A 21,553-nucleotide genomic window follows, 5' to 3' on the forward strand; every position below is an offset into this window, starting at 1 on the left:
TATACGATATCTCACTGTTTCTGGGCCAGAATGCATGTTGGTGGTTAAATAAAAGACAATATTTGTATTCAAGTTAAAAATGGCTCTAACCACAGCTGTGTTAATGTGCCACAACATGGTGTGAACCAAAAGAAAAGAGGAGAATGGGGCACGCATGTAAAGCGAGACCTTGCTTTCTAATTCTTTCTCACTTTGTTGTGTTTGTTCATGTTTTTTTTAATTTAACATTCACTCTGAATTGGTGCAAGAGGGACAAGGCGAGAAGATCTTACTGGATTCCTTTAGAAACCACCAGACTTTGTGTCGCTTTTGGCTCCATCTGTCATGGGAATTTATTCCTTTTGTTGTGTTTTGTTGGTATTTTCCTCATATCTAACTAGTCAAGACAAATTCTGGGAACAAGACTCGGTTAAAAAGGCAGAGGTCATGTTGGATTTAAAGACGAGACACTGAACTTTATTTTAGATGATCATGAATGCTTTCACATGCTTTGTGTGACTTAGTGTGTTGAACCAGGCTTGGACTGGCTTATTTGGGTTACCTCAGTGTGTTCGAATTAGATATGGGCACACTGACTGGTAGGTTGTAATATCTCATGTTTTGACTAAGTTCAAGTTTTCATTATTGTTCCCACATCCTTCATTAAAACTTTGTTAAACTGAAAAGGTTCACAGGCTGTGCAAAGTTGTTTTTTTTTTTTAGCTAGGTTTCATTCATAGGTGCATTACGTCAGTCAAAAGCTCTTATCAGTAGTTCTAACTCACTACCTGACAACCATTGTATAGGAAGCCTGAAGTCTAAACATCCCTGCCAGCGAGGAGGAGAACAAGAACAGAAGGGATGGGAGGGATCGTTTCCTCAGCTATCGTAAGGATAAGAACAATGATAGGGTGTTGTAGAGGAAATGTGAGAGAGCTTTATGTCCACACCTACCAGGGCTAGTGGTTGGGGGTTGCAGGCCGGCACTGTCTGCAGGAATTGTTAGACTGACTGATTATAGGACACAAGTATGGAGGTCTAGGCTGGGTAGACCTTGGCTGAGGCTCGCCCTCCCAGGCCCTCTGTCTCTGGTTGTGAGAGACAGGAAGTCAGGGGTATGAGTGGTGGAGAAACACAGGATGTCTGAGGAACCTGGGCTGACCTCACCGCTGTGCATGTTAAGTGGATAAAAAAAGAGCAAGAGCGTGTATGACTTTGCTCTTGTGTAAGTGACTGAAAGTGGCCTTGGATTTAGTTTTTCCTGTTTTGGTTCTCCCCTGTCTTCATCATGACCCAGAAAATGGGCTGCAGGCGGAGTGTAAGGGGGTGCATCCGTTTTGTCTTCTGTTTGCACTATAAGAGGGTAAAGAGTTCATCCCAAGTGTTGAAGCATTCATGGCATGGTATGTATATATATATGCGTGTGTGTGTGTGTGTGTGTGTATTTGTGTGTGTGTGTGTTCAGTGGCATACTGTGGTTGTATTGTTTTTACAGCTGGGATCTTGAACCATGAATCAGTCATGTCCGGGTCTCATGCAGTCAAGTGTGTGTGTTTCAGAAGACAGTATGTATTTCTCTACGGATCTGGCAAGCGCCTGCCCACTTTGAGTCAGTCTACACCTCTCAGACAGTAATAATATACACACACAGACACCACAGGTGCAGGGTTATAAAGGCAGCGTTTAGTGTCTTTTATGAAAACTAGTCAGGTGTGTGTGAGGGTTTATTACTGCCTTCTGATAATTTAGGTTATATGTTTTACACCAAATACACAGAACATTTTCTGTTTGTCGAAGGGAATTTATGTCAGAGCATGTGCACAGTTTTGCATATTAAATTTGGTTCTTCTCTTCTCTCCTCCTTGCTTCCAGTTCTACATACAGTCCAGGTTTACATGGCGTGGCGCTCGTCTCCTCCGCCCATTGCTCCAGTTCACTTTGCTGATGATGGCTTTCTACACTGGCCTATCACGCGTGTCCGACCACAAGCACCACCCGACCGATGTCCTGGCAGGATTTGTGCAGGGAGCCCTGGTGGCCTACTGCATAGTGAGTTCACACAACACCACACAATACATTCAAACGATTTGAGACATACGAGAAATGCAACATAATTAGAAACAGGGAGAGTGTCTGACATTTACACCTTTTCTATAACTGATCATTGTGGATCCTACAACCAAAGCAGTCTTCAAATAAAGTTTGCCTCAACTTATCTTCCTTATTCCACTTTTTCTTCTCTCTGCTTTTGGTAAAAGGAGAAACGGAGCAGGCAATGAAGTGAGGACAATCTGATTCCCTTTAATGAATAACACATTGCTTGGAGCCAAGCCCTAGTTAAGAAGTGTGTTCGTGAGTGTGTGTGTTGGAGTGAATCTTTGCCTCTTGGTGGGATTCCATACTCTACAGCCATTCTTGCTACTTTAGTGACATATTGTCACAGGAGTTGCCAGATGATTTTCATAACCCTCGTCATTGCACTAAGCTAGATGGAGCCAAGGAAAATGGAATTTGGGTCAAGAAGAAAAAAAAAAGGGGGGGGGGGGTGTAAAAAGAAAAAGAGAGAGAGGGGAGGGGAGAGAGGATTAGCCTTTGAAACAGGAATGAGGCTGTTAATTATTTGGGTTTTTTATTTGGTGGCTCTGGTTCTATCAGCACAGCAGGACTCAGCTAAACTCTGCTGCCTGTGGCAAAAATACAGACGTGAACACACACGCGCACGCACACACTTACCTTTCGACAGGATCCAAATCATCAAAGTGGAAAGTTAGGTTCATAAGATTGAGCAAGACCTCAGTAGTGGCGCCTAGCAGACCTTGGCAGAGCTAAAATGTACAAAGACACTCACACAAACACACACAGAGAATAACACACAGTCCTTCAATACCTGGATTAGAATTCATGAGCAGAAACCAGCAAGTAAAACAATAACTGTAATGGCCTGGCGAAACCAGTTCTCCTCCAGCTGGGAGCAGCCTTCTGACGACATCAGCCTTGACAAGTAAAGAAATTATGTTTTTTAGAAATATACGCATTGAACTCTGAATTGGCAAATTTGGGGGAGGAGTGAAGGGAGGAAAGTGACTAGAGAAGAGCCTTGTCTGACATCTTGGCTTGGGATGAGCATGGGTTTAATCCAACTCAACTATCCCACAAACTTTCTGCTTTTGCATGAAGAGAGACAGCTTAATCCAGACGTACAGACACATTATTCATGTCCATATACTTACAACACATATAATGTACACACACACACACACACATGCGCACACAGTCAAACCCCTGCCGATTAAGGCAGTGAGGTTACTTTTACAATCCGTGACGCCTCTTCTGATTTGCCAGGTTTTAGTAGAAACACACATCTGTGAGTACTTTACTTCAGCGCTTTCTGCCTCTCAGTAAGCAGTGGAGCAGAAAGCGCCTGATAGGAGATGAGTGGAGGCAGGACAGAGAAGATGTAAAGCCTGTGTGGCTTTCAGATGCCAGCAGAAAGTTTTAAGATCTTTAGATTCTAAGTTAGAAACTACACAAGTTTAATCATTTTTTGTAAATGTAAAATGAAGAATAATCATGATGAAGAAGGTAAAAGAATTTAGGAGTTTCATGGTATGCAGTCCATTAATCCAGTCTGAACCTTTCAACATGAAAATGTGATTTTCCAGTCACTTCATGATACGCAAAGGTCTGACTTGATGAAGTGAAGAAAAAATGAGACGAATTAGTGGATTTTCTTGCTAGTCTGTTATACTGTTATACTGTGAAACAGCATCTTCCTTTCCAAATAAATTTAGCTGACTCACTGCAAAGATGTGTGTTGTGCCGGGACGTTATTGTTATGGGCTACAGTTAATTCTTTCATCGCTGTGCACCCCCACTGATTGCCGGTAAATGAACAATTCAAATGTTTATGGACACATTCAGATGTAGTGATGTGTTATACTGTGGCTTTGTAGACTTTACTTTGTGCTTTACTGTAAGTAAAGTGCTGCTTTAAACCCTGTTGTCTGTGCACACAGATAAAGTCTCTGAGTTAAATACACCCATAGTTTTTAAAAATACCACAACAGGAAGTATTACTGTCTCACCTGGTACTTACTATAAGACACAGTGACCCAGTTTTCAATATGAGTTGTAATAAAGGTCAAGGCGACTGAATCCAACAAGAACCAGCTGTGATGAGGAAGGAAGAAGGGGGCAGCGTTTATTTGTTTTTCTAAGTTCGTTGTCATTTGCGAAAAGGCGTCAGGTCAGGCATAAAACTCCCCCCGAAAAAACAAACCAAGGCGCTCAGAGAGCGAAGCAGTCTTTGTGTGGTCCCGATGAACTCATATAGAAACAGGAAGTAAACAGATATAACCTAAATGTAAATTTGGAATTCTATTTGTGCCACCAGATAGCCTACACTGTAATTTTTATCTGTTCAGGGACATTTACAGTAAGATACGTGCTTGAAGTGTGAGACGATGCCATTGACTGATAACATTCTTAGAATTATGCAGTTGTATAATAGCTGTAGCTGCTCCTCCGAACTCTTCTGGTGTAAATGGAAAATGTGTGGTTATAATATAATTAAAGTTGATTTCATGTGCATGCAAACTAATAAAAAACATTTTATATATGTCAGGTTCTTCTAAGTAATAGAAGACACTGACTTAGCTAACTTCCTGTGTGACTCTGCTTTTAACTGTGTGTAAAGATATGCGATTAAAAGTACAAAAGGTTTTTTTTATGCAGTTGTCACGAAAAAACACCAAACTGCTGTGTATGCACTATACAGCACAATGGGGCTAGATGCTTTAGGTGCATTAGTGTATATTATGCAAAGGAAGTGGTGTGGTCATGATAAGCCTTCCAACAGGGTAGGTCAAGGTCAAGTGTGATTGGTCTTGAATCATGTAGCAACAGGGCCTGATGTAGCTGGCCATGAGAAATCCCCATGATAAGTATGGAAAGTTTCCCATATCTCTGAGTCACCTCAGCTGTATGGCCGCATATCCATTAACACTCTATGAGTCATAGCATTTATAATATGGCATTTAAGACACAGTGCCCAAACCAACTGTTGTATACACCAAGGGCCATTTAAAGTCCATGAAAGCACCCATCTGTTATGAAGGTGTCATTCTACATATCGCCCTTCTATCAAATGTCGCTAAGTGTCCTTATAGTCTGGAAATATCAAGCTTAAATAGCGGAGAATGGGACACTTTTTGTTTTATAAATAGATCAGTGACTGCATGTCAAGTATTTTGGGCAGAAAACCCAGATGAACACTAAACTGGCTACTGTTTGTCCCTTGAGACAATTTCCATATGACAGCATCATTTCCAATCCATGTAAAATCCCTGAGGGAAATATTCATTTTATTTCCTTGTACTGCTGGTTCCCAGTAAAGGTTCCCTTTTACATAGTTTAGTGTTGATGGGAGCTTCTCCCCCCTGGACTCCATCGCACAGGCCATTCACTCGGCCCGGACTGGCATCATGGAAGGAAAAGCTGCTGTACCTGCCAATTATGTGTGTGTGCTTTCATGTATTTGTGTGTGTTAGTCCACAGCTGAAGCCAGTTTTGCTCATGACTGACCTCTGCTCCGTGTAAGTGGAAACGGTAATCCACTGATACAGTGGGCTAGAGTTTCCATGGGCCCACTTCCTGTCCACTCTTGCCCCATTTTCCTGTTTGGCATATGATGTCATTGTGATCTTATGAAAAGCTTTTTTTTCTTATTTTTTTTCTCCTTTCCTTTATTCACCACCAAATTAGTTTTTTGTTTTTTTGTTGTTTTTTTTAAATCCCTCCTATATTAGAGTGAGCAATACTAAGATCACTTCCTTCAGTCAGATTACTCAGTGTTGCCAGTCTGGGACTGAACATGGTGGAGGAAATGCAGAAGGGAGTTCCTTGTCACTAAAAAGTATCAAGATTACAGATGCTTTTTAACCACAAAGGGCATTCCTCATCCAACAAAAAAGAAAAAACCTGGGTTTAGGAGCAGATCATCTTCTAGCCGATGCCCACATTGCATTCTGCAGATACCCCTGACTTCTCATTGGGACATCAAGATATAATGCAAAATTCACTTTAACATTTCTCAAGAACATCCCGCCCATAAGAAAATACATGTGCATGTTAATATTCTTGTATCGAGCATAGATTGTATGTAGTCACTGGTTCGAGAACACCTCTTTTGAAGACTTGATTTCAAGAATGAAAGGATGTAGTTCTAAGGTGCATACATAGACTGTATGCGTGCACTGCACAGACATAGATACCTGCTAATTCATGCTAAGTTACATGCAAACTAAATACTAGAATTTCAGTCTCCAAAACTGGAGCCTTGAACTCAAATGAAAATAGAAAGCACCAGAATAACAAACACAGTCAAGAGGTTCAGTTTGGAGGCTTGAATTAGCTGTGATAAAGCTTAAAGACAGCTAGGGACCTGGATAGCACCCTACCTGTCACTCAAATGTCTCAGCACTAGTGGTACACAACTTTAGCACTTAAAATTTTTAAGCTAGTGGGTTATAAAAGCAATTTTTCCTTGTAAAGTTTTGAAAAGCTACAGGTACTTTTTTTGGTAAAAATCTGTCTTTTACCCTGTGGCTGGTTGTTTGACAGTAGCATGATGATGTGTGCGGGGATTGATATGCTTTATTTTTCTACTTGGGATGATGCCACTTGTCACAGAACTAGAACTAGAAGTAACCAGTCCCCACTGAAGCAATTGTTTATGACCAGAATAAACATTTATATTTATATCCAGCTTCCGGTCAGCATGTGATCAGAGTAGATGTAGGAATGAGCTGCTCGCGTGAATTTTAACAGCCTTTTCCTTAATTTCACCCCTCCAACTGCCACTTTAAAGTCGCCCATCTCCACATCTCCATGACTTTTCCCCTCTTAGCCTGTTTGTGTCCATGTCTTTAAACCTTCTATCAGGATAATATATTTATGGAGTGTCGCAAAAGTGGAATAACTTGCTTTAAGGACCTTTTTATAGTCAGCCAAACTAGAATCATTTGAACAGCTTTGTAATAAATACAGTCTACCAGCATCACACTTTTTCAGATATCTACAAGCCAGACCGTTTATTCATTCCCATATTTCAAGCTCAGGTCCTGTACCAGAATCTACACTTTTAGAAACTATTCTACAACTTAATCCGACCAATAGAGGGATGACTTCTCTGCTGTACAATAAAATGTAATACTTCACACATATCTTGGAATCAGACATCCTTGAAATGCCTCTGTAAGACTGACTAAAGCATAGTCAAATCAAATGAGATAAGTTAAACACGGTATATGTAAATTAAAACAGTAACTTGGCTGTCCTTCACTGTGTGCCATTTGCATTAAACCAGCACTGCGAAACTTTTTTTTGCACACAATCCAATCTTTGTTTAGTTCTCTTTTCACATCTTATCTCACTTTGTGTCCACCAGGTGTTCTATGTGTCAGACCTGTTCAAGCCAAGGGTGAAGCCGGCCACACCCCCGCCCTCCCCGATTAAGAAGGAGCTGCTCCCTTCATCTGACATCATTGAGAGAAACAACCACCACAACATGGTGTGAGGGAGCCCACATCGTCTTGTGACTGAGGAGCCAATCGCAGCACTGCTCACCTCCCATCGGACAGTAGAATGTAGCGACAAGAGACAATTGCTGCTTGTTGAATGGCATCCTCCGCCCTTTTGCAGTGCCCCAGCTGGAGGCACTTTGTGGACTAGGGTATCAGATTTGAGATTTGCACTTCAGAGTCCACTCTCACTATCCAGACTTATTATTTACTATAACTACTAATCAGCATTTGAGCCCATCCTTTTGAGCACAAAAAAAAAAAAAGAATTGGAAGCTGAAAGACAAAATTAATTAAGAAGATGATAACTTGATAGACAGAGCTAAGGGTGGAAAAAAAAGGCAAACCCCCTGCCTAGGGAGAGAGGGATTTCCAGTGAAGCTTCCTCCCCAAACTCTCTGTGGCCTTGGAACAGCAAAGGAAAACAACTTCCTTACCTAAGGGAAGGAAATTACTGCAATAATTAGCAGCGTAGAAATGATAACAATATAGAAAAATATAACTTATAGCACTGTTTTAACTCCATTGTCCATTATCACCACTTGCTGCCTGAGATGTCTGTCTGAAAAGATCTTGATCATGCTGACATAATGAGACAGAAATATTGACTCCGAGAAGCAAAACAAACCCAGGTTGGTAGTTTCATACTAGACTTCATATGTGGGGGAAACATAGTTTTCATAATAGAAACTCTGTATCTACAGTCCACTGTATGGATCACACACTGATCTTAGTAGGCCTTTATAACAGGCTACAGAGGAGTCCTTTTATTTCAAATCTTAGGCCCTGGAAAGTCAGGCCCTCTGACCTCATTGACCTCTGTCTCCAGATCAGCACATCAAGCTTTTTTTAGTGGATTTCAGAGTGGCCCAAGCCCGGGATGTTGCATTTTTGAGAGTTAGATGAAGTAAAGGGGGTTAAATTCTATGGAAGGATGGGGGCAGACCTCACAGCACCCGCCTGCCTGTACAAAAGGCGTGGCTGTGCCACCACTTCTTGGTGATGGGGCTATTCTCTGTAGCTTCCTAAACCAGAAGGTGATAGGTGGGTGGAATGAAAGGGTGTGGTCTGTTACCATGCACAGAGGGTGATTTACAGCAAAGCTGGCACATTATTTTGGGATGATTTGGGCTCTTTCCGCTGGCAGGGAGGGGCTCTCACCTACTCAATCACTCATTGGCAGTGGATGTCTGTCTCTCAAAGTGTGTGTGCGAGTGTTTGCATGTGCGTGTGCATTCTTATCTTGGTATGCTCGTGCTTGTTGTCAGTGTGATTGCGTGTGTTCGTTTGAATGTGCCCTGTGAAAAGGAGCCCCCTCTTGATAAACTGTGTCAAATGACAAGCGTGAATGTGTTCCACTGTATGTCTGAGAGCAGGTGAGTTATAAAAACTGTGGATCTAATATTTTTATTCTCTGCTAAGAAGCATCTTTAACCTTGTATGTTTATAGCCTGTCCTGTGTAATCACTAACAGTTGTACAGTACAGCATACAGAAGTCCTTTTTATTTACAGCCAACTCAGATATCCTCCAACAACACACTCCGCCATGTTGCACATCTTTCTCATTGTATAGTCCGTCCTATCATTTTACTCTCTCTTTTTTATAAATATATAAATAATGTATAGATCACTAAAATTAACCCTGTAAGATATTGTTTCTTAACATGTTTAGATATATCCACTATACAGACCTGTGTTCTTTACAAAATGCTGCTTAAAAGCATCGATTGACAGATTTTTGTATTTAGATAAATAAACTATTGTAGATTGTAATAGTTACATTTGTAATATGCTAAAAAATACACCCCCTACTTGTATTAAAATTCATAGTATTTTTGTATTGTCTTGTCCTCTTTTGTACAAAATAAATAGCAGTAATGGTGTTTTTTCTGCTATATGTACTTTGCTTTATTACATGTGCTTTTCAATAAAAAAAACAGCTCTTATGAACACACTTTTGGAGTTTGGTATGTTTTCCCTGACAGATGGATTTGATGTTTTTTTTTTTAATTTGAAATTGGCAGTTCACAAGGCTTGCCATTTAGGATCTGCCCAGACTGAGTCATCTGGCCATCCTCAAGTTCTTACACCTGCCAATTTCTCCTGCATCCATCATAGGCAACTATGTGAGTCAGCTGTTCCATTATTTCCTGATGTATCCCAGAACTGGACATTCACTAGACTATAAACTAAAATTATGTAAAGATTTGGGTCACCATGTGCATTTCAGAGAGGCCAGCCATGAGAAAAGAAGCTGTTGAAGTGTTAATTTGTCAGTGAAAACACATTTAGAGGAAGACTCGTCTCAGGGGGTAGAACAGATTATCTACTAATCAGAAGATTGGTGGTTCGATCCCTGGCCCTCCACTCCATGTACTTAAGTGTACAAGATGCTGAACCCCAAATTACTTCCAAGACATCTATGGGAGTATGAGGCTTGTAGTAGTGGCTGCTTGGTTACAGTATAAAGGTGCTATATAAGTACAAGTCAGGAGCAATTCATGTAATATATAATAATAGTGAATGACACTGATAATGAGTAGTTTAACCAAGAATTAGTTTATTGATTTTGATATGAATTGCCTTAAACTGCAGTCCTGCTACATGAATTATAGCTGATCTCAATGCCAGCACACATAAGCTGATACCCATCTGTCCCTATAATTGGAAAATCTGATATTTAATTGCTTGAATTGCCTCACAATGCTGTGATTGCAGCCATCCCCCAACTCTCTGTGACTTCATAATGTCACTTTTATTTACTGCAAATAGTATTTCACCACCAATTTAGGTATTGCTCATCAATGCTGGTGCACAGTAAGACAGTGACTCACCTTTAAGGTTATACTCAGTATCTTCCATTGGCCCACTTTCTTTTGCCAATAACTCTGCATGAATGCAGGCACAACATAAAAATGCACGCTGAGAAAAGGCCGAAGTGCTTGTGAGTTCATGACCTCAGAGGCTGGCGTCATCAAGTGCGTGTGCGTGTCTGTGTTTATTCCAAAGCAAAAAGAGAAAAGAGTAGAGCAGAACACTGTGTGCTTTTGACAGAAGAAATATGTGTTTAATGCAAAGGCTACAGATTTCTTCATGCACAACATGGCCAACAAACAAAACAAGAAAGAAAGAAAGTGCATAACTGGTGCTTAAATGAGACCAAAGTGTTGAAAAGCAATTATTCAGAGCCATCACTTGACTGATGTCATCATTATTGTGGCATGCATTTCCCCCCCTCAGTGTCTTGTAAAGTATTGTCTTACAGCTGGTCTGAGGTCAGTTGTAAAGAATATAGCACCAAATGGATACTGCTGGTGAACAGCTGGTAGACCTGGGGTCAGCCATGCATGGCTGTAATAGTAGAGCGCCTGCTGCTGAGGCGAAGAGGCCCATGTTGTGGTCGTGTTTGGCAGCAGCAGAGCAGAACTGCAGAACTGGCAGAGGGCTGTCACAGGGAGGCCAAGGCATTACACAGATCTGTACCTCTCTCTCAGTGTGCTGGCCGGGTGTGTGTCACCTCACCATGGCAAGCTGTAGTACATCCTTCTTGCTCTGTTTACTTTTACTTATTACTCATGTTTTACTCATGTTTTACATGAATAATAAGTAAGTGCTTTTTACTCTTGTTTTACTTGAGTAAGTAATCACTGATACGCCCACTCTCCTCTAAAACGCGAACAATTCTGTATCACTGTTGGAACGTCAAACCCTTTTGGTAATGTTGACATTGTAACTCTTGTTAAATGGATTACGTCTTCCTCTGTGGGATGAGAAATATCTCCACCCAATGTCTTATAAAAGCTTTTCACAACCTAATTTGGATAAACTCAATAATGTGTGGTGGCTGTATTAAAAACAAGGCTTTTTCCCCCTCCACCGTTTCCAAAAGGCTTATACTTCAATGATGCACAGATTTCAGCATCGATACAGGGAATTATGAAAAATGATGGAATATGAAACCTGTTTGAGTTATAAAGCTAATTAGACTATATTTGGATACACTTGGATGTGGAGAATAAGAGTTATTTGCTTGCTGGCACTTGCCAGGAGCAAGTTAGCTTTGTTCTGCACTGCTGGACCTTGTTAGAAATTCCAGCGTAATTGAAGTGGAGAACCTTTCCTTTATAACAGATTGGTAACATATGCAAGCACATGCAGTGTGCTTGCATATGTTGCATATGTTTATCGACTAAAAGAAGACATCACGCACTGAAAGCAGTTTACTGATAGGTAAAGTAAGGCAGCAATGTGAGAGAAATCATTTTCAATTTATAATTGTGAACCAGAATGTGTAAAAGTGGTTATAGTGGCTTTCTACTGGTTATCCAAAGCAGGGCTTACTAACAGACTTCTTTTCTTGCAATCAAGTGGTCACAGTCAAAATGCCCTGAGCAAAATGGCCACTGACACACATGATATAAAAAGCATCACATCACAACAAGAGCGCTACTGTAGGTGGCTTTGGTTTGGTTTGAATGTTTCAAGAGAGTGTGTGAGGGCGATGGAACAGAGCTGCGGTGAGGGTGGTACCTCCAGGAGTGCCTTGAGCAAGCTTGGAGCGCAGAGGGTCTTTTCTCTGCAGGGAACTGAGTCCGGGGAAACACACGAGCTGACCGGCCAAAGAAGAGCGACCTGGGCAACACTTCCCTGAGGTAAATGTAAAGGACTCCCCGCAGCCAAATGTTTACACTGAGGCAGTGTCTGTTTTGCAGGTTTTAAGCACACGTGAGGCGTGTAGACATAATATAACACACCCATAGGGGAAACTAGTGTATAAGAAAGAATAAAAAAGAGAAAGGGCTAAGAGTTTTTACTGCACTGAGTTGAAAATGATTATTGGAATACTTTCCTGCCTCCAAAAATTCTGAAACATAAGAAAATGAATGACAGTACATTAGCAACAACATTCTTTTTTACCTGCCAGTCCTGCGCTTCAGTGCCAGAGACAGCTTCTCATAACAAATATCTCCTAACCCCCCCCCCCCCCCCCCCCCCCCAAAACACTGATAATGGGCAAAATGGAGCAGCCTCTAAATAAATGACAAGAAGAAGCATTAACCCAGTTTTTCATAAATCTACAATATTACATGCATATCACTGATTAAAATAAGGCCACAGTGGAGTGAAGGATGAAGCTATCATTCAATAGGCACATGTGGAGCCAGCATGAGGATTAATATCTAGGATTAATACCCTGTTTTTATGATGATGATCCTAGACTAGAACACTGTGTCTTTGTCTCAGCTGGGGAGATAATTTAACACTTTTTTGATGAAACCTCAATCCAGTGAGTGTTAAATGGAGCTCGATGTGATTCTGGCATTAATTGACACAGACCGGAAGAATGGATTAACCTATTTATTGTGCTCCAGTTTTTAAGGTTTTAGATAAGTGTGCAATATATGGGCAATCAGTGCATAACTCTGCTGAGAAATATTCAGTTTGTTTGTGTTTGACAGGGTTTTAGCCTTGATGAAAACATCCATCTGCCAGTAAAGCCACAACTTTGGTCCAGACTGATAGATCTCAACAGTGATTGAGTTTCCATATTATGTACAGACTGCACACTACTTTGAGACTGTCTGACCTTTATCTCAAATACCTCACTGACACTCAGGCATTCAGACAATGAATCCTAGTGACTTTGGGAGTATTTTCCTCTGAACCCATATTTGTGAGTTTAAGTGTAATATGTCATCACCCTGGTACATTCGGTTTCCTTCAGAATTTTTTTGCTGTACTTTCTCTTAATTGCTAATATTAATGAAAACAGCTATACTTAAGAAAGGGTTTTGGTTTTTCCAGCAGTGTACAGTGGGTGTCACAGCTCTGTTCTGGGACTTCCCCACCCTTTCTCGTGCATACATTCAGGAGGCGGAGAGTCACGACATTATGACAGAAACAGGAAAGCAGAAGCGGGTCTTGAAGGGGGTTGCAAAACCAGTCACAAATGCACAGCTACAGCAGGCAGGCTAAGGTCTCATGGTATGGTTTTTGTTGCTACTACTGTCATTACAGTGATGGGTTTCAGTTTTGCAATCCTGTGTTTTGTGGTTTATACCTTGATTTAGTTTTACTTAAATCGACATCCCTTATCTCATTTTTCTGTTAGTGCCCGTTCCCCCACGTGAGTCATTTTGTCTTTGTGGTTAGTGTTTGTCTTTTGGTTAATTCCTGTTTAATTTCAAGGCTGGTTTTCATTCATGTCTTGCATTAGTGCGACTTCTTCCTCTGTGACTGCCCGCCCTACCCTAATTGTTCTCAGTAACTTCCACCTGTGTCTCCTTCACCTTCTGTTTGTTAGTATTTAATCAGCCTTTAGCGTGTAGGTCCCTCTTTGTGCTCACGAGATTGTTTCTTCTTGCTTCTCATGTTTTCTGTTTATGTTCCTTGTATTATATTTAATAGTCTCAGGGTGTTAAACATCACCAAGGCTGCTGCTGATGGAACAATCCACTAGATTCTCCTGTATCTAAATGAAATAATAATAAAATAATCCTGATGACTTTTCTAGTCTTACTGACCTAAACACTTACAGCACACACTTTTAGCAGTGCTTTTCCTATAAAACACATTCATAATGCTGAGCGAATCCAGATTAAATACTGTGGGCATATTTAACTCACTTCACAATACAGTCCTCAGGTATGCTGTGAAGGTGTTAAACATGCTTTAAATGCATGTGGCATTTCAGTCCTAATGGCATTTGGACTGAAAACATGTTAGCCTCCAGGTCTATGGCTGTCAGCTGCAACTGTCAACACACTTGACTATAATAGATTCTAAAACACACATTTGTAATTTTCTGTCTTACTTCTAAAATGTCACTTTTTCATGGACATGAAAGTATCTGCTCTTTTCACGCACACAATAGAATTACCCTTATGTGAGATAGCGTCTGTGCCCGGTTAGGGAGCTGGATGGAAAAAGAGCGTGAGGAGAGGGTAGGATAGAAAGTTAATAAATTTCGCAGATGTCAGCTGTACATGGAGGCAACAGGTGATTATGTCATCTTCACATAAAAGGCCTCTGTGTCTTCCTCCCCCTGTTGCTCCTTGTTTCTCATCCAAAATTCTTCTCAGCATGCGTTAGAAAGCCACATTTCTCATCGTCCTTACAAATCCCAATTTCTAGGTTTGCGCTTAAAAATGTGGCCTTATTTCCTAACCTAAATGCCACTGTCTTAGTACTCTTACTTCCACTTGTGACACACTGTATGGAAAACACATCTTCCCCCTCCCATCTGCCCCCTTTCTTGGCCCATGTGGACAAATAGACAGGTCAAAAGAGGAGCAGCGGGATTTGGTTGCTCTGAACTTTTTTACAAGACATGATCTTTACAGCTGAAAAAGTTTTATTGATCGTTACTTTCATTTTTTTCTCAGTGAGACAGAAATTATTGTACCAAACACTGGTGGAGAAACTTTAAATGGAAAAACATACTGACATCTTGGCCTTTTAAAATGAGCGTGCACGCACACACAAACACGCACACAGGCAAACACTCTCTGATGCAGTCAGACAGCTAGTGTATGCAGAGGCAGGGTTTCTACCAAGAATCAGCTTTCACCTGTCAAGTGTCTTTAGAAGAGAAGAAGGATTGAAGAGATGGAGAAGAATGGAGAGGAGGAAGGCAGACGAGTGAATACTGAGAAGGAAATGGGGTTGGATGACTAAGATGCATGCCTTTATAATCCTTTAAATGCACAAAATAGAATTAGGCTAACAGCCTTTTTCTCTCTTCAAGGTTGCCAGAAAAACAATTTTGTCATACAGCCAAACTTGCTTAAACCCTTACAGTTCACCTGCTCACGCAACACTCTGCTGAAACCCATAAACGCTTCATTGTATGTGTGTGTGCTGCCACATGCACACACAAAAACAGAACCCACAGAGGAATTCTCCTGCGGTGTGGAGCCACGGGGTGCTTATTAGGAATCAGAACATAGCTCAGTACCTCTGGCTGTGATCCAGAGGCTGCTGCCTGATTTACTGGTCATCCGTGTTAGTGTGCGTCTGTGCAGCATTTTTGTATCTGTTGTGTCATCCTGCTAGGAGCCAACTGTGAGGTCAGCGCCCAGGGACCATGCATCTTGCTGACAAAGAGCTGAGTACCTGCTCCAGACATTTGGTCCATCCATCATACTCATAAAGCTGTGATATTCTATTGCAGGAATTTACAGGAATATGTGTGTCTTTAGGGTGAAATCTGTAATTGACCATTTACCGTAAAGTAGCTTGTGACCCAGTTATAGTATCAATATGTCTTTCTCTGCTACAGACAGAGGGCAACAAAGATGAGTTAAGATTTGGAATGCACTAGACTGGGACAGAATTGGGAAAGCTCCCACAGGTCCTCTAACACTGATGAATATCTGGTCTCACACATGCATGAGTATGTTTGCTTGTATGTATTGTTATTCATAGCTTGGCTAAACAGTCATTTTTGAATTTCTCTGAAAATTGGTGAAGTTTTTTGAGATGACTCTCCCAACATATGTGATTAAGACTGTTTGCTCAAAGGGGTTCCAAATGTTTTTGATGTAAAGTGTTTTTGTTTTTTCATATACACGTATGCCTCGTAGTGACTGCCAGGGTAAAAAATTGCAGGATTGCGGTGGCCAATTGACAGTTTCTTAAATCTTATCAAAATATGCAGATCAAGTGAGGAGTATGGAAGTAGAGAGGAGATTAGGTAGACGTCAGCTTGCATATGTCTCTGCTTGGTTTTTTCCCCCCGTAACTACTAAACCACAGCTTACGTATCTGAGTTACAAGAAATAGTTCAACCACAAGGACAGGACACTTGCATATGCCCCCTGACGTGTGCAGATGCTACACGTAATAAAACAGAGTGAGTCAAACTGAAAGATAAAAGAGACACCATTTTCACTGCACATTCCCCATCCCTGCTGAAGACTTTAATTGAACACAGCTACAGAAATCCTGAGGTGTGGTACAGGGTTGTAAACTGTCCACAGCCAAATGGGGGTTTGTTGTCTTTCTGAGGCCTCCAGAGCAACAAGATAATGTCTCCTCTGAGAGCCTGAACAATAACTGTCAATGAGTGTTTTATGGCCTCTCTGAGAGACAATGTCATTGATGTCTTTATTGCCTTCACATGTTGAACGACTCGATTTCTAAGTGAGAAAAATAGTCTACTCCTCCGATGCCATGACTGCTGACAGGCTGACATATTATTAAGTAGACATACTTTCCAAATGTGAATTTTATTACCTTCTGTGTTTTGCTGTTAATGCTTACACTGCAACATGTATGTCAGGAGCAGTAGCATGATTGCTGTCAAATTGATAGGCATAATTATATAGTGGTAATTATTGTAAACAAATGAGAATGTACTTCGAGATAATTGTTATTTCAATTGTTTTCTTTCCCCCTCAAAGTTAAACCGCACTATTTCTTCCTGACACAAACAGGATGTTGTTAATTGCTCTGTTTGTGCTGGAACAATAGCATGTCTCGTCTCTCTCATGCATTCTTCACACATTCTTCTCTCTGTGTATTTATGTGTGTTTTGTTCTTTTGCAACCAAACCCAGCTACATTTTAAAGCAAAACACGCATGTCTACACGAGACATTTCAGTTGGTTTTAGGAAAAATAAAAAACGGATAGCTCACTGCCTCAATTGGTCATGTGCCATTTAAAAAAATTATTACTTAAAGTAGCGGTCACCAACCTTTCGTGCGCCACGGACCGGTTTATGTCCGCCAATATTGGATTGGCCTCCAAGGTGTCGCGGATAAAGACAACAAAATAAAACCAGTACCGGCACCCAAAAAAGACTTATTCATAACGCACGGGAAAAGACCGAAACCGAGTTTACGATAAAAACGATTTAAAAAAATAACGATGAAAACCGATAAAAACCCTGAAGACCATATATTTCACACCCGAGCCTCAATTCTCGCGGCCCGGTACAAAACGACTGAAAAATTTCTCTTCTGTTTTTTTCTTCTCTCAACAGGTGATCCAGGTGATTTTTTTTAAGTGCCCTTTCTAACTGTCCATCCCCTCTGTTTTTCTATTTTCTTTCTTTCTTTCTTTCTTTCTTTCTTTCTTTCTTTCTTTCTTTCTTTCTTTCTTTCTTTCTTTCTTTCTTTCTTTCTTTCTTATCCCCCAGTCATGTCTGTCCCGTCTGAAACAACTGAAAATAAAATAAAAATAAATACATAATAATAATAATAAAGGTCAATCAATTAAATTAAATCAAGAATTTAAGCAACTGGTCAGATTCCATATTATTATTACTCTGAATGTTTCACGAATCTAAAAATCACTGTTCATCGCTTTAAGAAATTCTTACAAATCCAAACTGCCCATGGTTTTAAAAATAAACATTTCTATAGACAGAGTAAAACCCAGCTGTTGCTGACGTCCCTTTACAGATGTGTCTTATCTTTGTTGTTGATGGGAAAATGATTTTTGGCTGTTTAAAAAAAAATACAGAGCTTCAACTTGCTTGCCTATTACCAACTGTGTAATAGGCAAGTAATTTTATGGTAAGCAAGCCTGCAAAATGTTTGATTAATCTTGTCGCTCATCACATAGATAATGAGCAAGTCTGATGTTATTTTATATACACAATGTGTCTTTAGGGACACCAGTAAATAAACTGGTTCTTATATAGCACTGTTCTACTCTACCAGAGCACTCAAAGCATTCGGTACAGCTTGCCTCATTCACTCATTCATACAAGCATTTTTTTTCTATGCTTTTTCTACACAAATGTTTGGTTTTTTTTGTAACATTCACACACATTGAGGCTCCCGTACATGCACTGGAGAGCAACTTGGGCTTAGTATTATTGGCATTTGGCATGCAGATTGGAGCAGCAGGGATCAAACCACCAACCTTGGGATTAGTAGATGACCTGCTCTGTAGAGAGCTACATCCCACCACTGATGGTTATAAATGTATTGTTCTTGTCTAGAGAAACAGTTGTCATTACTTTAAACAAGGGGATTTAGGCATCAGAACTAAATGACAACTAGCTGATTAAGTTTAGGAAATTATCATGACTTGTTGGGTTATCATGACTAACCCTACATGTTCAAAAATGACACCAAAAGGTATCCAGCATGTCTGAATGTGACCAAACATCCATATTTTGGTAGGCTGAACTGTACTGAGATGATTACTTATCATTCTGTGTTGTATTAGTTATTCACTCGTGTGGATGCCACTTTACTGTGGCATGTCACTTTACTTTTTCAACTAGGAGGGTGGAAACTTTGTTGTCGAGAGACTTATCTTCTTGTTGGACTCACTGAGCATTCTTTGAGGAGGTTCATTTCTTAACACGTATGTTTTTATTTGGGAAAAGGGGGGAAAAAAGGGATTTTCCTGTCATCTTAAGCAGATTAAAAAGCATTCTATTTGAAAAGCAGCTTATCCCACAGGCAGTCTTTTTTACTGGAAGGTCAGTAGTTTGTATGTTTCCATGTAAAACTGTAGTAGTATCCAAAGCCTGACTACCTTATTTATGTCATCATCTAAAAGATTTAGCCATCATTAGGTGGCTTGTTTTCTACAGAAAAAAAATTTAATTCCCAAGAAAATATTCTAGTCCACAGAAGCCAGGAATCACATCTGCAGTGTGTTGTTGTGCTGAACGAGTTACATGAACATCAGCTCTCTTACATGCACGCAGTTGTCTTTGCAGCGAAAAGAAAATAGAAACCAAGCCAAATCAACAAAGTAAAGAAGAGATGGTGTAAACAAGAGGAAGAAGAGCAAAACTAAGGGAGATAATTTGTTAAAACGATGGGATGTGTGGTAACAACTGTTCAAAGGATCTGAAGTTTCATGTTATGAAACTAGAAAATTATTAAAACCTAGAAAATGTGCAGATTTATGAAGTGTGGCAGATTTCTCTCCTTTGATCTCCCGCCCTTGCTTTCTTCAAGGATGCAGATGGTATTCGAGACTGAAAACAGGCCACTCACGGGTTACACATTGTTATTTCTTCCTCCTGCCCTTCATCTACCTTCAGCGCTGGTCCTTTAACTCCTCCTCCTCCTCCTTACTCCCACTTGTCTTCCTGACATCTGGTTTCAATCTCTGTTGAGATTGCGAACGTAAGTGGTGCATCAACAGCAATCCCCTCCGTCTCCCTGTGACGTTGTGTTGCTCATTTCCCAGCAACCTTTAATGAAAGATTTGGTTAAGCAAGAATCTTGGGATGGATTGGGGGTTACAAACGTTTGTATCAGAATGTCATAAATAAAATGATGTTTTATATGAGTCCCCGCGGAGCGTGAAGAAAAGTTAAAGAAATAAAAACAAAATGAGTGGAGACAAACGGCAGGACACTGACCATGACCTTTAAAGAGAAAAGGTCAGAGATCACGATGGAAGACTATATGTTAGAGCTCATGGGTTAACAGGTAGAGCAGAGAGCAGTGGGATAAAAGGTAAAGAGTTGTTTATGGCTGTTGCTGCTGAAGAGGGCAGAGAAAGGGCAGACCTACATTATCTGGTCGAAGTAGTCTGTCTGTCTGTCTTGGCTTCCTGCTGTGACCCAACTCCTCCCCTCAGGTCTCTGTCTATTATCTATTGTCTGTCACTTTGTCTGTCTCTGTCTGTGGCTGCCCTCCACTGTTTGGGTCCTCAACACCCATAAATATTTTTTTTAGCTTAGCATTCATTGTTGCTATGTCAGCAAAATATTCAACAAAACATATAACACAATACAGACGGTGTCTCATCCGGTGATAGAACCTTCTAGTGCTGCCCTTCCCTAAAGTGTTTTTGCAAGCAAGAGGCAGATTCAGAAAAGTAAAAGCAGCAGAGGACAACATAACATAATGAAGTGCCACCAACCTTGGGATTAGTAGATGACCTGCTGCGTCCTGAGCTACATCCCACCACTGATGGTTATAAATGTATTATTCTTGGCTGGAGAAACAGTTGTCATTACTTTAAACAAGGGGATTTAGGCATCAGAACTAAATGACAACTAGCTGATTAAGTTTAGGAAATTATCATGACTTGTAGGGTTATCATGACTAACCCTACATGTTCAAAAATGACACCAAAAGGTATCCAGCATGTCTGAATGTGACTAAACATCCATATTTTGGTAGGCTGAACTGTACTGAGATGATTACTTATCATTCTGTGTTGTCTTTGTTATTCACTCGTGTGGATGCTGCATGGACTTGGCACCCAATTCTTTGTAAGCTATGTCACTTTACTTTTTCAACTTGGATGTCGAGAGACTTATCTTGGTAAATGGTAAATGGCCTGCATTTGTATAGCGCTTTTCTAGTCCATAGGACCCCAAAGCGCTTTACACTACATTCAGTCATTCACCCATTCACACACTGGCGATAGCAAGCTACATTGTAGCCACAGCTGCCCTGGGGCGCGCTGACAGAGGCGAGGCTGCCGGACACAGGCGCCACCGGGCCCTCTGACCACCACCAGTAGGCAAACATGGGGTTAGTATCTTGCCCAAGGATATTTGGCATGCAGCCAGGGATCGAACCACCGACCTTCTGATTAGTGGCTGACCTGCTCTGCCACCTGAGCTACAGCCACCCCGCTTATCTTCTTGTTGGACACAATGAGCATTCTTTGAGGAGGTTCATTTCTGAAAACGTATGTTTTTATTTGGGAAAGGGGGGAAAAGTGATTTTCCTGTCATCTTAAGCACATTAAAACGCATTCTGTTTGAAACGCAGCGGAGCAGCAGCAGGACAATATAACTTAATGAAGCAGCTTTCAAGTTTTGAACAGGCGCCAATGTGTTGAATTTAATTTATTACAATAAATAATCCTCCTTTTAATATGTAGTAATATTCAGGGACACTAAAATTAGGCTAACACAAGTTTATGTCAGACAAAGATTAACATTTTAATTAAGGCAATATATCAGTAAAATCCAATAAAATTATATTTCTCAACTAGCTACATTGCTGTATGTGTCAAGTGGTCCTAATCTGGAGTTTTGTGTTTCATGACACTAGC

The 21,553-nt window shown here is 40.6% G+C and overlaps 1 protein-coding gene across 2 annotated transcripts in view; it reads left to right on the forward strand.

Moving 5' to 3' along the window:
• Positions 1–9,514, forward strand: part of plpp3 (phospholipid phosphatase 3) — a 28,270-nt gene extending 18,756 nt beyond the window's left edge. For both annotated transcript variants that reach the window (XM_004557198.6, XM_004557199.6), the window contains exons 6-7: positions 1,852–2,028; positions 7,427–9,514. In XM_004557198.6, coding sequence (XP_004557255.1) covers positions 1,852–2,028; positions 7,427–7,555 — 306 coding nt within the window. In that variant the 3' untranslated portion in view covers positions 7,556–9,514. The remainder of the gene's footprint in view (positions 1–1,851; positions 2,029–7,426) is intronic.
• The last annotated feature ends 12,039 nt before the right edge of the window (positions 9,515–21,553 follow it).

This window comes from Maylandia zebra, linkage group LG23, assembly GCF_041146795.1.
Source record: "Maylandia zebra isolate NMK-2024a linkage group LG23, Mzebra_GT3a, whole genome shotgun sequence".
In the NCBI taxonomy this organism is placed as follows: Eukaryota; Metazoa; Chordata; class Actinopteri; order Cichliformes; family Cichlidae; genus Maylandia; species Maylandia zebra.